Raw genomic sequence first — 13910 nt, forward strand, 5'->3', positions numbered from 1 at the left:
GACCTTTATCAAGAAATTGCAGCTCCTGCAATTTGGATATTTCATTTGGCCATATTGCTATTTTGATAAATTGTGCAGCCCTGTCTAAAAAGTATTTACCATGCTTTGCAGATTTCAATTTTACATACAAAACCGCTTCACGCAGACCAACTACACAGACTAAATACTGCTAATATGTTAGTGCCATCAACAATAATGATCCAGTCTGACAATATAACATAAACTGACCCAATTTGCTGCATCAACAACTTGAACTTTTCATACAGAGGGTAGTACATTTTGGTCAACACTATGCTTTTACTTTGAAATACAGCTAAGTTTACTGTCACATAAACCACACTGAAAAGGTTTATTTTCAGTGGTTGATGCTTTGATTCATGCTAAGATAAAACAAATTGATGTATCCAAGTCTAAAAATCTTTATGACGCCAAAAAAATAGTATTACAGAAATGAACCAGAAACTTTTTTAGATGTTTTGTTGTTGTTTTCAGTGTTAGTTCAGTGATACTTCGCTAGAGGGCGCTAACACACTGACACACCGGATGTCAGTCGCCATTACAGTAAGAAGAAGAAGAGCGGGCGTTTTCGTGTCTTGTTATCGTTTTACATTTTAACGACATTATTTATAAAGTATGCGGTGAGAAGTAAGTGATAACCGTTACAGAAACTGTAATAAAATATATTTATGTAGTATTACATCTATAAAAACTATGTCAGCTAACGTTACACGGTTTTCTCGTAAGTTTATTTTGTGAAAGCACGCGCCTTTTCATGCTAGCTACGTTAGTTGTTTGCTAATCACTAACGTTGTGATGCCTTCACTGTTTTTTATCACAAACTTCATTAGCTAAACGGATTTCTCTGTGTGTGTTTAACTTACTGGGAACAGGTAACACACTGTGTGTGTTTTCCTGAGCACGATGGCGACTCAGAGAGTGCTCCCTCAGAGCAAAGAGACTCTGCTGCAGAACTACAACAAGAGGCTGAAAGATGACATCAGGTCCATCCTGGACAACTTCACAGAGATTATCAAAACAGCAAAGGTACATAAAAACGTTACCACTCGAGTTTTATGTTCATTACTATCAATGGGAAGCAGGAAATATTACAGCGTAATTACTTCTCATTGATATCAGCATCACTCCAATCCCCTGTCATGTCCTGTCTCTTCACATTGTTCCTCTTTGTCCTCCAAATATTTGAGTATCTGTGATATTTCTCACGATGTTTTTTTTCTCCAGATAGAGGATGAGACACAGGTTTCCAGGGCAACCCAAGCAGAGCAGGACCATTATGAGATGCACGTCAGAGCAGCAAACATTGTAAGCATTGCTAAAAAGGCATCCAGCTAGTATTGTATTTAGTAGGGAGAGGGAAAGATGAGAGAGGAGCACAGGAAAGGTCACTTCAATCTGCTTCTGATTAACTTTGAGTATTAATTTAACATTGTCATGTTAGTTTGAGTAAATTTTTTGAGCCTTGCTGCTTTCTGAAATGATAAATAAAGCACACACACACACACACACACAAGATCCCTTACAGCCAACAGTTCATCACAGCCCTCAGCTGTAGGGTTTAAAAAAAATCATTTCACTCAACACTGTCTGTCAGTATTACATGTGACTTATCTATTGACTTCATATATGATGTCTATAGTGAGAAAAATTCTCCAATCTTATGTTTTATAGCTGCACCATTCTTTTGAATTGAAATACTGTAGATGTGGGGCGTTGGTGGCTTAGTGGGTAGAGTAGGCGCCCCATGTACAAGGCTGTTGCCGCAGCGGCCCAGGTTTCAGTCCAGCCTGTGGCCATTTGCTGCATGTCAACCCCCCCCCTCTCTCTCCCCCTTTCAAACTTACCTGTCCTGTCCATTAAAAAAGGCAAAAATGCCCTAAAAAATCTTTAAATAAAGAAATACTGTAGATGTGCATTATTTATATGAACTCCCCAAAGTTCAGGCTAGTATTTTTGGTATCTTTGTGAAGTTTGAGATCTCCACTAGAATTTAAAGTTTGGTTTGAGTACAGTACGGCTGCACGGCACAAATTTGTGCTTGCTGACCACTTTGAAGCCCTGAGGGGTTTAGGATAAAGTGACATGCGTCACAGTCAGGTGACTGAGATTGTTAGGCTTTCAGTGAGGAGCGGTTACTTTGAAAATGGTCATTCATTCACACATTTCCCCTCTCTTCTGTTGTGTCAGGTACGAGCTGGTGAGTCCCTCATGAAGCTGGTGTCCGATCTGAAGCAGTTCCTGATTCTGAACGACTTTCCCTCGGTGAACGACGCCATCAGCCTCCAGAACCAGCACCTCCGCTCGCTGCAGGAGGAGTGTGACAAGAAGCTCACCTCGCTCCGTGACGAGATCGCCATCGACCTGTATGAGCTAGAGGAAGAATATTACTCCTCCAGGTACAAGTAGGCTCATACTTGCCCCCCATCCCACCGCCATCTAAACCTCTTGGGTTGAATTTATCTCATCGTCACATCCATACGGTACCATTCATCAACACAGTTCATTGCTAAGGGTCGTTGAGATGAAGATCATCTCACTAAGTGACTTTCTTATTGATTAGTAAGTGCCTTGACTTTTTTTCTGCTCTGTGGCATGTGTCATATTTGGTCAAAGTACAGAGGACTTCAGCAGGACTGCAGGTATACGACTGAATATTAGCTTTAGCTGTGAACTACTGCAGCTCAACATGTGTTTAAGAGCCTTAAATGCAGTTTACAGATGCAGTTTGAAAGCCAGATGGCTTTTCTGGCGACAAGGATAAATTTCCATAAATTCAGAACCGAAAGCCTCAGTGTTGATCCACTTCTGGGTTAATTTCTAAATGGCTATCAGACTTTTGGTTTCCTCGTCTGCAGCGTCCATTAGGCTTTAGAGTTTTTATCAAATATTGTCATGCACATTGGAGAGATGCATGGTTTGGTGGAATTTCAGTAATGTGGCCTTTGCTCCTAGTTTAGTTACTATAATATTTTAAATTGAAATAATGACCAGAGTTCATTAAAGCCCATGTAGACAACCTCTTTTAGAATAATCACACAGTTAAAGAACTATTTCAGAATAAAGATTTTATAGATGTATCATTCATTTTTATTGAAGATTATTTATATGTAATACTTAAATCATGAATTGAAATAATGATGACCTATATGGTAGATTTTAAAGATAGAGTTTGGATGAATGTTTGGCATGAACTGTAAAATTAGACATGACTATTTGCTGTTATTTATTCAAGGTGAAATCTGGAACTACTGAGAGTTTTTCAAGTAGACATTTTCTCCCAGTAAGAGTGATTTAGGTACCATAATCATTTTGAATTGATTCCGTCCTTAAGACCACAAGTAACTCGAGCTGTAACTATGCGAGTGGTGTTAATCACACATGGTGTGGTTGTACTTGTGTACCAGATTGTGCCAGCTGTTCCAGCAGACCCGGAATGATTAAGAAATAAAGTAGAGACAAAACACTGTAGTAGTTTGTCTTGTTTTCTGTGAGAAAGTACTAAGGAGTGTCTCTCAGTCTTGTTTGGAGCATGCTGGGTGTGGGCTTTCCTTCTTCACTGCACTCGCTCTGCTTTCTCCTCCACCAGCAACTAATCACTCTTTTTGCTGTGGGGTTGTACAAATTTCTTATCCATTGTCTGTGTATTACCAACAGTAGATGGCAGTAGGCATGCCCCCAATTTGGCAGGTAGGAGTACCACCACGGAAATAAAGGACAGAGGGCAGCAGCAAAACGTATTTTAGCCACCTGAATATTTGGAATATTTCCAACACTTTACCTTGCTGTCAGATAGCACTTTCTGTCAGGGAACTGAAGCCGTTATATCAATCTGTGCTCTCCTCAAAGCATTGATTGTGTTATTGTGTGACTTTGGATTTTTAAAGGGTTCGTTCAGATTCATCAAAGTCACACAATAACACAGACAAAATGATTGAGACAGCAGTAGACCAGCAGCTTCAGTATTCTGTGAAGTAAAATTACTGTTTTTGACAAAGGAGTCTGGTGGCTTTGAGGAGAGCATAGATAATGGCTTAGTTCCCTGTTAGAAAGGGCTGTTTGACGGCAAGGTAAAGTTGCGATAACAAGCTAAATATGCTGACACATAAATGATACTGATTTTTTTAGGTGGCTATAATATGTTTTGCTGCTGCTCCCGTCCACAGCAGTACATTGTTCAGCTTCTGTGACAGTACACCTGTCTGCTTCTCCAAACTGGGACTTGCTGAGTACCTCATACAACCCCACAGCAGAAAATCCAAACTATTCCTTTAAAATCATCAGTCAATACATCACACCCCTGACGACAGTATCAAGTTAATAAATAGCTGTTCTAGGTGTTGACCTAGCCTCCATTGCTTCTGCATAACCTCCACGCTTCTAACGTACGTGCGCCTTCTCATGTGCTCCTCTACGTGTATGAATGTGCTTATTCTGACCTGCCGCTCTCGTCTGCTCCTCTCTTTCTGTGCTGCGCTGATTCTTTGCCTCCTACTGGTTTCTGCTCTGCAAAGCTACAGTCAGTGGGACAGCACTGATCTGCCACTGTGTGAGGCCTACCGCCGACGAGACAGTTGGGCCTCCCCAGGCAGCAGCTGCAGCTCTACGCAGGGAGACCGGGAGGATGTGGAAGGACCTCCTTCTCAGGAGACAAACCCCCAACACCACCTCAACGGACATGGGACGTCCTCCATAGAGAAACCATGAGGAGAGAAGCTGACGCTGATAGAAACGCCTGTGCTGTTTGTACTAATGTGGTTTGGCTGATTTAGTTTCCATTACACATTTTGAACTAGTGTCTGACTACTGTAACATGTCATGGACTGAAACTTGGCACTGAGGATTTCTCTTGCACGGACAGGTATTATGAGCAAGAAATACCTGAAAGTCACCATAATCAGAAAAATGACCTGTACAGTGTATAAGACGTAACATTCCCCTCAGTTTAAACAACTTTTTCCTTAAATTAATTCATAAATTTGCATACACTGACTTATATACTGTATATACAATGCTGAAGTAAAGGAAGTAGACAGCTTTATGAATTTGAAGTGTACCTTTGCAGTATTTCATTGCCAGTACACATTTTTTTATATTTTCATGCTGGACTTGGCTCAAGTGTTGAATGAGTGTGTTCTTACATTTATTTTGTAATGTTTTTTTTACTACTCTAAACACTGGACACATTAAAGAACAACTTAAAGCTTGTGGTTTTGTTTTTTTTAATTTTCTGAAAGCCATAAGACATAATTCTACAACTAACAGTCAACATTTAATGATGGACTAAAAAGCAAATCTACCACTTAATTAATTAAACACTTGTTAAAGGGGTAGTTCACCCCAAAATCTAAAATGCATATATTCCCTCTTACCTGTAATGCTATTTATCAATCTAGTTTGTTTTGGTGTGAGCTGTTGAGTGTTGGAGATATCGGCTGTAGAGATGTCTGCCTTCTCTCCAATATAATGGAACTAGATGGCACTCAGCTTGTGGTGCTCAAAGCACCAAAAAATAGATTTGAAAAACTCAACAGCAATGTCTCTTTCCAGAAACTATAACCCAGTTACTGAAGAAAATCCACAGACCTTGTTGTGAGCAGTTTCATGTAGGAACTACTTCCTTCCTACGGAACTACACCTGCCAAACATCACAGCACAGAAGGAAGGGTGCATCTCCTCTCGGAAAAGAGGCTTGTGCTCATGACAGCTTGAGATGTAAACATTAATGGTGTCCTCCTCGGCTGAGCTGCACCATCAGCTAACTCAGTGGTGCTACATGAGCAAGCAGTCGATGCACTCTTCCTTCTGCACGGTCAAACGGTTGACAGTTCTTACAGGAAAATGCTACCACTACACCACAGGTTCCATTATCTTGGAGAGAAGGCAGACGGCTAATATCTTCAGCCCTCTGCAACTCACACCAAAACAATCTAGAGTGATAAACAGCACTAAAGGTGAGAGGAAAATGTGTTTTTGATTTCTGGGAAGAACTGTCCCTTTAATATATTTGTGTATTCCTTGACTGGTCCTTGGTTATCAGACAATCCTGAGCCATAAAAGCCACATGGTTTCCTCAATGATGAAGAACGCACCACAGAGAAAATGTTCTGTATACAGAAAACCACAAGGAGCTTTTTAAAATATGTACAAAATACTACACTGAAGGGTCTTGGTATTCCTCCAATCAATAGCTGTAGGAGAAGCAGTCTGCAAATCTTCGTGGCTCAGCTGGAGTCTTCAATCCTCATGAGTAACTCATTCTTAAAAAAAGTATCCAGCTCCTCAATATCGTCGGTTCATCTTCTTGAACTTCTCATAATGGTAGTCATCTGTGGCTTTTTCGTTGTTTGGACGTTTGCGGTAGTTTGGTGGTGACGAAGCTGTGGAGTAACAGAAGAAGGTATAAATCAGATTATAGGTTTCAGAAAAGCGGTAAGAAGCTGTTAAACTGTTTGTATTAACAATATTCCAAATTAGGTCACCAATGCTAGACAGTTTATATAAACAAGTACAACTTGAAATGCTCTTGTTTCAGTGTGCTTGCAAGAAACAGTCTCTTACCCTCTGGACCTGGTTTCTCAGTGTCTCCCACACGCAGTGGCCTGGCCTTGGGCTCCTCTCTGTGTCTGTGGTGCCTCTGTGGTGCGTTCACATCCTCATGATAGACTGAGAAAAGACATTACGTATTAAACCAACCATCCACCTCTCATGTCCTTCTCAAATCCTAGTGTGTACAGATCAAAAGCACTCACAGCGGTTGTGTTGGACGTAGTTAACAGCGATGTTGGTGGGTACAAAAGATGTGCCATGGTCTTTTTTCTTGTTCCTCTGTTCTGCCAGAAGCTTGGCTTTTGCATCCTCTGTCTGGATAATGTTCTTTATCTTTGCACTGGGAAGGAAATCACAGGAACAGGCTGTCACTAACAGAGCTGTATCATGTTTGTCAGCTAATTACTTCCATGTCTCAATAAAGAATATCTCCCATATAGATTAAAAAAAAAAAAAAGACTACTGTTGAAGATTCCAAAAAATAAATCTATAAGATCATTCAAAGAATCTCCTATACGTACTCAATACCAAGATCGACTTCAGGGATCCCGCTCAGCATCTGATTGGACAACATCTCCTCTGTCTTCTTGGCAGAATTCACTCGGATGCTCTCAGGCAGCTCATACAGGTGATCCTCTGCATTCTTCACCTTAACTTTCTGTTCCTCGGCCTCCACTAAGCCCTTCTTCTTCTTCAGCTCTGTTTCAATGTATTTCATCCTGTGAGGGTAGATTTATGAATGTTGGCGAACAATGGCAGAAAATTCACAAATCTTTCAACTAAATATACTGACCCAAGTCATGCATGTTTGCCCTCCACATTTAGATAAAGCAGGTGTTGAATATTGCTGTCCAAATTGTGGATTAACTCATGCAAACAAATGAAGAAGTAGGTGCTCTGGTTGAGGTGGTGATTGGAATTAACTGGTTCACCCAAGTCTGACCAGTGTGTGCCCCCTGGACTTCAGTCAGCACTCACTGAATGCCAAAAAGTTTGAGGTTGTGTGTGTGTGTGTGTGTGTGTGTGTGTGTGTGTGTGTGTGTGTGTGTCAAAAGTGTGGAAAAAAAAAAAGCCGACATACATGTCCGCATCCTCGTCTCTTCTGTTAGTTTCAGCAGAAAAGGAGGTGCCCAGGTTCAGATCCGTCTCCTCTTCAGTCCTGCATATGGAAAAGAGGTCATCTCAAATTCAGTGTCATATGAGATTACGCACATTGTTCATGTTGTAATGGCACACTAGTACATACACAAAATGTTAATTACACTGCATCAAAATGATTAAAGCAGTCACAGATTTACTTACATGTCCCTATTCCTGTCTTTGACTTTCTTCATGTCTACAACGCCCCCAGTCTTCAGTTTAAAAGGATCATTCTGTGAGAGAAAGTTTATTTTAATAACAAAATATTAAGCAAATAGAAAATTAAACACACATATGCTGGTTAATCAAAACAGATAACATTTCTAAAAGGTTGCTTACATCAATTTCAGCCTCTGGTGGCAGTTTCTCCCCGACCAACAGGGCTGTCACACTGAACAAAAGAGAAATATGAAGGTCAATTTGTGACTTATATATTTTGATGTTGTTCATTAGATTGTAGGCATAAAAACATGTTCATAGTTTGAGAAACAGCATTAATTATGTTAGGGACTGTTCATTATTTATGAGAGGGGGCGGGGTGGTGCAAAAATGGGGGAGACACATCAAATATTTTTTAAGCACTGGGGAAGAAAAAATTGACAAAATTACACCATATATCACAGCCAGAAACTGTAAAAACAGAATTTATTGTTAGATTGTCATATTTCCGACCATCCCTGAACACATTATATGGGACGAATACTTCTGTCAGAATCAAAAATAACCAAATCTGAGCTCAACATAATGACATGTTATTGAAATCACTTTATTCCATGTCTCATTTCAAATTTTGCCAAAAATAAACCATTTGACCTAACCAGCCAGCGTGCTCGACAAGAGTGATAAACTGAGACTTTCTTCAACTCCATAATTTCATCTTTGACTTTTAACTTTCACACATCAAAGGGTTAGTTCTTAGGATCTAACAATTAATTTATTGTAGAGGGACGGTGTTGCATTTTCCCCTAGTCACTCAGGGAGGCTCAAAGAAATGTATTTGTAAGTTTGGGGAGCGTCAAAAAAAAGTTACACCCCAGCTACCCCTAGTCTGATAAGAAAGAACAGTCCCTGATATTCACGTTACCTGACTCCGGTCTGTCGTTTCCGTAAACTCTGAAGCTCTTTAGCCTCCTCCACTTTAGATCTAAACGACCAGGAAATAACGTGATGTTAGGTAAAATACAACTTCAAATTAAAAAAACAAAGTCTGTTTATAAATATGTAGTTTTTAACTTGCTTTTAACTGATGGGGCAATTGGCTACGTTAGCTAGCATAACGTTAACGTAGCTAACGCTAGTATTTTTGTTCATGTCGTAGAGTTTTAATAAAGCTACTTAACGCTACCTGACTTCTTCGGTTGTCTCATCCTCCTCTACATCTGACGAGTCCTTTCTCCGCCTAAAGTTTCTGCCACACGGCATTTTTAATGCAGCTTGATAATGTTATTTCTTAGCTTTCGCACGACTACGTTTGACGATAGCAGATGGTTTGATTTCGAGGGGGTGAACTTTAACAGACGTACAATAATAGTGCGTCACTTCCACATATGTAATAGACAACTTCCGGGTTTTAGATAATCATAACAAACATGGCGTCGTGCAGGCAGGTCGGCAGGTTGTTGGGTGTTTCAGCATGGCTTTCGCGTCCGTAAGTTTACCTGTTTGTCAGTCGTGAAAGTGCAATGTCATTTAGCTTTTTTAATGCTTGTACGATTGCATTGACCCCTCAAGTACCAGGGTCTGGCTGACGTAAACTATTAGCGGCTAGCTAGCGAGCTAAGTTGCAAAGTGACGCAGAATAGTTATTAGGCTATGTGCCAGAGCAGCATGATATAATGAACGTTACTGTACTGTGTTAGCTCTTAAGATCAGAGTGAGTTAATAAAGCTTTTTTGACACCTCGGAGAGAAATGACTCTTATATGTCGTGCTTCAAATAATTCTTTAGAAGTCTAACAAGATTAAGTGTACAGATAAAGACAGCTCTTCAAGATGTGATCTTTGTGCGCATCGCTTGGACACTGTAACGTTAATGTTATCTAAGCAAAGCTGCTTTATGTCTGTCATATTTCATGGGGACTGTGGGTGAATTGCAAGACAAATACACGAGTAGGTGGACTTCTTGACTCTAACTGGACTTTTCAGTGCAGCTTTGATTTTGTGTTTGGACTCCTTTTGTTGAAAATGAAACTTTCTTGCGAGTCACAGTTCTCTGTGACTCATAAAAGTGTCTTTTCCTAAGTTGGACAGAAGGGTGGATTCAGGAACAATTTAAATTGGTCACATATATATATATATATATATATATATATATATATATATATATTTAAATTTTATACTTAATTCTTGTTACTGTTACTGTGATAAAGTAGACATTAGTTTACCTATTAAGACTTTTAGTACATGAAAGATTAAAGTACAAAAACGAAAAAAATGTTGTTATCTCCATAAAATAACCCCAAATAGCTGTCAAAACAAAAGATTTAAATAAATATATAATATAAAAATATCAATATGTATACTATATATATTAATATAATATATAATATAAAAATATTATTATGTAAAGTTCTAACACCAAAAATCTCGATTTTGGTCTCTTTGGCAGCACCTGCTGTGATGAGTAGGAACTGCAGTCCGTTTGTTGGCAGACTGCCTACATTGTCATATGTAATCACATTTAGAGCACTGGTTATCCGGTTTGGGTAATCGTGCAAAGTTTGAATGTGGATGAAGGTGATCCAGTCTACTGTTGCTTTGAAAAACCAGCAAAAAGTAAAACAGATTAGCTCATCATGGACAGCAAAACATGGGTTTTAACTCTGGATCATTCTTGTCCAGATTACTAATTTTGAACAACTGGGCCAAGAGGGGTTAAAACTTTTCTGGTGGGCACTGTTCTAGATACTTGTCTATATATGAGCTTAATTTGTTGTGGCCATCATGATATATCGCACATCCATCAATTAGCTACAACCACTTATCCTTAAAGGTCACAGGGGCTAGAGCCAGTCCCCTGACATTGAGTGAGAGGTAACACATCCTGGAACAAGTTGTCAATTACAAGGCTAACACAAAGAAACGGACTCATATAACCCCTATGGGCAATTCAGAGTCCCTGGTTAACCCAACCTGTATGTCTTTCAAGAATACATGTCCCAGCCTGCCTGCAGGTTTGCACCCAGACATTCTGAGTGGTAACTAACCACTGCACATCTGTGCCACACATAAGATGTCCCATTGTGTATATCAAATGTTTTAATTCCAGCAATCATGACATTCTTCATTTTGTCAGACAAAGGTGCTTTCAAATAAATAGTGATCTGTATTATGAAGTCAAAAACAGACATGTATTGAGCATTTTGGCAAGGACAAGACCAATGGTGACTACGGGACATAATATGTGTTTCATGAGTCGTTGCAGGGCTCGTTTGCTTATTGCCTCAATAATTGGATTTTGCTATAAAGGAATTTTGTGTTGTTTTAACACTTTTGCACAAAGGGTTTTATTGGGTGAGTCAGATTCCTTGTTGAACCTGTTAGTGGCACACCCACAGATTTTTTAAGCATGAATTTGTTAATGATGTGTGATTTGTGCAGTAGTAACTTTTTAAATCTCTTCTTTGTGTTGTTTCAGTCTTGCAGTCAGTGGATATCAGAGAGCCGGATTACACTGGCCTTCACATAGCACAGGACTACCAAACAGATGGCCACAAAACCCCCATTGGGTTGTTCCTGGTTTGTATGCATGCAGCATCCTTGTGGTTGTCTGACTCGGAAAACACTGCATAATGACAGATGTAACTTTCTCGTTCTTTTTGTTTTGTCTCCTTTCAGGAAGGACGATGTTTGTGCAGACACAGGACACACCAAATCCAAACAGCCTAAAGTTTCTGCCCGGTCGTATAGTTCTTGAAACAGGGACTATGAATTTCGCCGGCCCTCGTGACGCACACTGCTCACCCTTAGCCCGGTTTGTGACTTCTTACATACAAGGTCACTGAACTGAGAGTAATATATCAGTCTCACAGCAAACATTGTGATGTGGCATGGCAGGAAAAAGAACAGGTTTGAATAACTGTGTTGATGTTGGCTGTGTTCCACTGTTTTACACCCATATGGATTGTCATTTTTACTTACACTTGTCTGATAAGTCACCTGTAAAGATTTATTCACCTGCTGTACCAGCAGCGTGAGAACCAAAGAAATCAGTGTACTCATAAAGTAAAAAATAGTAAGACTTCTGGGTGCTCCTCAGAATGTCCTTGAGTCTGCAGTCATCGACCTTACAGCTGAGGACACTGTTCCTACATCTGTCCAATTTAGTACTTATAAAAGTATGAAACAGTGTGTCTTCCAGTGAATGATAAATTCTCTTACTGTGGTTGCTTGACTCAGCTTTTACATCTAATTGAGCTTTAAAATTTTCACTTTTAACAGCCTACAATAAATAATATATATAGTATAAGCAGAAGGAGTACAATATACTACATATATAAATGTAATTATCTACACGTGTGTAGATCATTTTCTTTCTGTTTTTAAACTTCATATCTATTATTGGTTTGGTTTGTATGGCCTTGTTTTTTAATAGTCGTGTCAAATTAACTTTGTAATTGATCCAGCACTTAACAAAGCCTCACTTAAGTTCTGTTCTGTCTCCAGACAGCTGTTTAGGATTGATGGAGTCAAGAGTGTCTTCCTGGGCCCTGACTTTATCACCATAACAAGGGTAAAATCACGTCGAGTTCATATGAACCTCATAGTGTAGCATATTGTTATGTCATTGCTCAGAATAGCCTGTTTTCTTTCTGTCTCTGTGCAGGCTGATGAAACTATGGAATGGAAAGTTATCAAGCCTGACGTGTTTGCTGCCATTATGGACTTTTTCACTTCTGGACTTCCTGTGGTCAATGAGGACAGCGCACCTAGTCCAGACACAGGTAAGGATTTCAATCAGCTGCAGGGAAAACACTGAAATAGATCGAATGGGTAGGGCCAGCTATTTGTGAATTTATGCCAAGGAATTTCCAATTGTCTTTCCAGCACCATCAGATGATGACGATGAAGTAGTTGCAATGATCAAAGAACTGCTGGATACTCGAATAAGGTAGCTGCTTTTGAAGAGCTGTATCAGCATCTGTTACTGCGGTTTTCTGTCCTTTACCCACACATGTTTTTGTTCCTCTTCCCCAGGCCAACCGTGCAGGAGGACGGAGGTGATGTTGTGTATCGGGGTTTTGAGGACGGCATTGTTAAACTGAAGCTGCAGGGCTCCTGCACCAGTTGTCCCAGTTCCATTGTTACTCTGAAGAATGGCATCCAAAACATGCTGCAGTTTTACGTCCCCGAAGTTGAATCAGTGGAGCAGGTTTGTTCTCCTGCTTTGCTGTAAACAAGCTGTAAACATGTTAGAGCAGACAACACAGCACAACAGATGTTTTATGTAATATAAACACTGTAATTTAAAAAATAATTGTTTGTAATTTGATAACTGTTTATATTGGCCCTGTCATTACTCATAATTACCATCAGCAGTCAGCGGAGGAAAAAAGTCTGTGCTACTTATAAGTGATCGCTGACGTTGTAATTTTATTTCCACAGGTGAAGGATGAGGATGAGGAGGAGGCTGCCCAAGTCTGAACTGCACTGAAACCCCATTTACACATTCCTCGCTCCCTCGGCCACCTCCTCAATGCAAGCCATAGTTGCAATACAGTGAGCTGGTTTGTATCACAGCTGTGTGAGAGAACGCATCATCATCATCATCATCATCATCATCATTCATCCAGATGTTATTATTGATTTTGTAGCTATTATCTGTACAATGACAGTATTTTAAAACATGGAGACAGAAGAGCGCAGTCATAGGAACTGATGATTGTAGAGCTGAAAAAAATTGTATTTATTATTTCACATTGCTATACTTTTTGAATCAGTCACTAGGCAAAACTGCATTGAACAGACTGAAGTTACATACTGTATGTATATAAATAAAGTTTGTTGAAATATTTTATGATGGCTGTGCAGTATTTTGTTGTGTATGTGGAGTGAATAATTTATATGTTTAATATCACAGAATTGCAATTTCCAAGCCTCTTCCAGTGCAAATATACAAGATTACGGTCGCTAGATATTACTGTCACAATCATACTGTTTTACTTTATTTTTTTTCCATGAAGATATTATTTTTGACAAATGCAAAGA

General features: G+C 39.6%; 3 protein-coding genes across 4 annotated transcripts; 2 read left to right on the forward strand and 1 right to left on the reverse strand.

Moving 5' to 3' along the window:
- Nucleotides 1–528: 528 nt before the first annotated feature.
- Nucleotides 529–5096, forward strand: med22 (mediator complex subunit 22). Of its 2 annotated transcripts, XM_049579108.1 has the most exons (5): nt 529–645; nt 891–1044; nt 1243–1323; nt 2206–2414; nt 4530–5096. In XM_049579108.1, exons 2-5 carry the CDS (start codon nt 922–924, stop codon nt 4720–4722), a joined length of 606 nt encoding a protein of 201 aa, XP_049435065.1. In that variant the 5' UTR covers nt 529–645; nt 891–921; the 3' UTR covers nt 4723–5096. The 2 variants fall into 2 exon arrangements, with proteins under 2 accessions (XP_049435065.1, XP_049435066.1); XM_049579109.1 differs by lacking the exon at nt 4530–5096 and having other exon boundaries at nt 530–645; nt 2206–3486.
- A 124-nt stretch (nt 5097–5220) lies between these two features.
- Nucleotides 5221–9213, reverse strand: lg6h9orf78 (linkage group 6 C9orf78 homolog). Its single transcript, XM_049579107.1, has 9 exons — nt 9050–9213; nt 8789–8848; nt 8044–8095; nt 7867–7937; nt 7646–7723; nt 7086–7283; nt 6768–6904; nt 6577–6681; nt 5221–6395 (listed from the first exon to the last, which is right to left on the reverse strand). Exons 1-9 carry the CDS (start codon nt 9124–9126, stop codon nt 6298–6300), a joined length of 876 nt encoding a protein of 291 aa, XP_049435064.1. The 5' UTR covers nt 9127–9213; the 3' UTR covers nt 5221–6297.
- A 45-nt stretch (nt 9214–9258) lies between these two features.
- nfu1 (NFU1 iron-sulfur cluster scaffold homolog (S. cerevisiae)) lies at nt 9259–13719 on the forward strand. The gene is made up of 8 exons (XM_049579502.1): nt 9259–9352; nt 11341–11441; nt 11541–11676; nt 12369–12435; nt 12529–12646; nt 12750–12813; nt 12900–13074; nt 13308–13719. The coding sequence occupies exons 1-8, from the start codon at nt 9294–9296 to the stop codon at nt 13344–13346; spliced, it is 759 nt and encodes a 252-aa protein (XP_049435459.1). The 5' UTR covers nt 9259–9293; the 3' UTR covers nt 13347–13719.
- Nucleotides 13720–13910: the final 191 nt, after the last annotated feature.

Source organism: Epinephelus fuscoguttatus, linkage group LG6, assembly GCF_011397635.1.
Source record: "Epinephelus fuscoguttatus linkage group LG6, E.fuscoguttatus.final_Chr_v1".
In the NCBI taxonomy this organism is placed as follows: Eukaryota; Metazoa; Chordata; class Actinopteri; order Perciformes; family Serranidae; genus Epinephelus; species Epinephelus fuscoguttatus.

What these genes read in the sequence shown, in the direction of transcription:
- med22 (XM_049579108.1), top strand. Translation starts at nt 922, where the DNA reads ATGGCGACTCAGAGAGTGCTCCCTCAGAGCAAAGAGACTCTGCTGCAG. An exon ending in ACGTCAGAGCAGCAAACATT is followed by an intron (nt 1,324 to 2,205) that starts GTAAGCATTGCT and finishes CTGTTGTGTCAG; the next exon opens with GTACGAGCTGGTGAGTCCCT. An exon ending in GAAGAATATTACTCCTCCAG is followed by an intron (nt 2,415 to 4,529) that starts GTACAAGTAGGC and finishes TGCTCTGCAAAG; the next exon opens with CTACAGTCAGTGGGACAGCA.
- lg6h9orf78 (XM_049579107.1), bottom strand. Translation starts at nt 9,126, where the DNA reads ATGCCGTGTGGCAGAAACTTTAGGCGGAGAAAGGACTCGTCAGATGTA. An exon ending in AAAGACAGGAATAGGGACAT is followed by an intron (nt 7,724 to 7,866) that starts GTAAGTAAATCT and finishes TTCCATATGCAG; the next exon opens with GACTGAAGAGGAGACGGATC. An exon ending in AGAGACGAGGATGCGGACAT is followed by an intron (nt 7,284 to 7,645) that starts GTATGTCGGCTT and finishes CTACCCTCACAG; the next exon opens with GATGAAATACATTGAAACAG.
- nfu1 (XM_049579502.1), top strand. Translation starts at nt 9,294, where the DNA reads ATGGCGTCGTGCAGGCAGGTCGGCAGGTTGTTGGGTGTTTCAGCATGG. An exon ending in ACTTTATCACCATAACAAGG is followed by an intron (nt 12,436 to 12,528) that starts GTAAAATCACGT and finishes GTCTCTGTGCAG; the next exon opens with GCTGATGAAACTATGGAATG. An exon ending in CGCACCTAGTCCAGACACAG is followed by an intron (nt 12,647 to 12,749) that starts GTAAGGATTTCA and finishes TTGTCTTTCCAG; the next exon opens with CACCATCAGATGATGACGAT.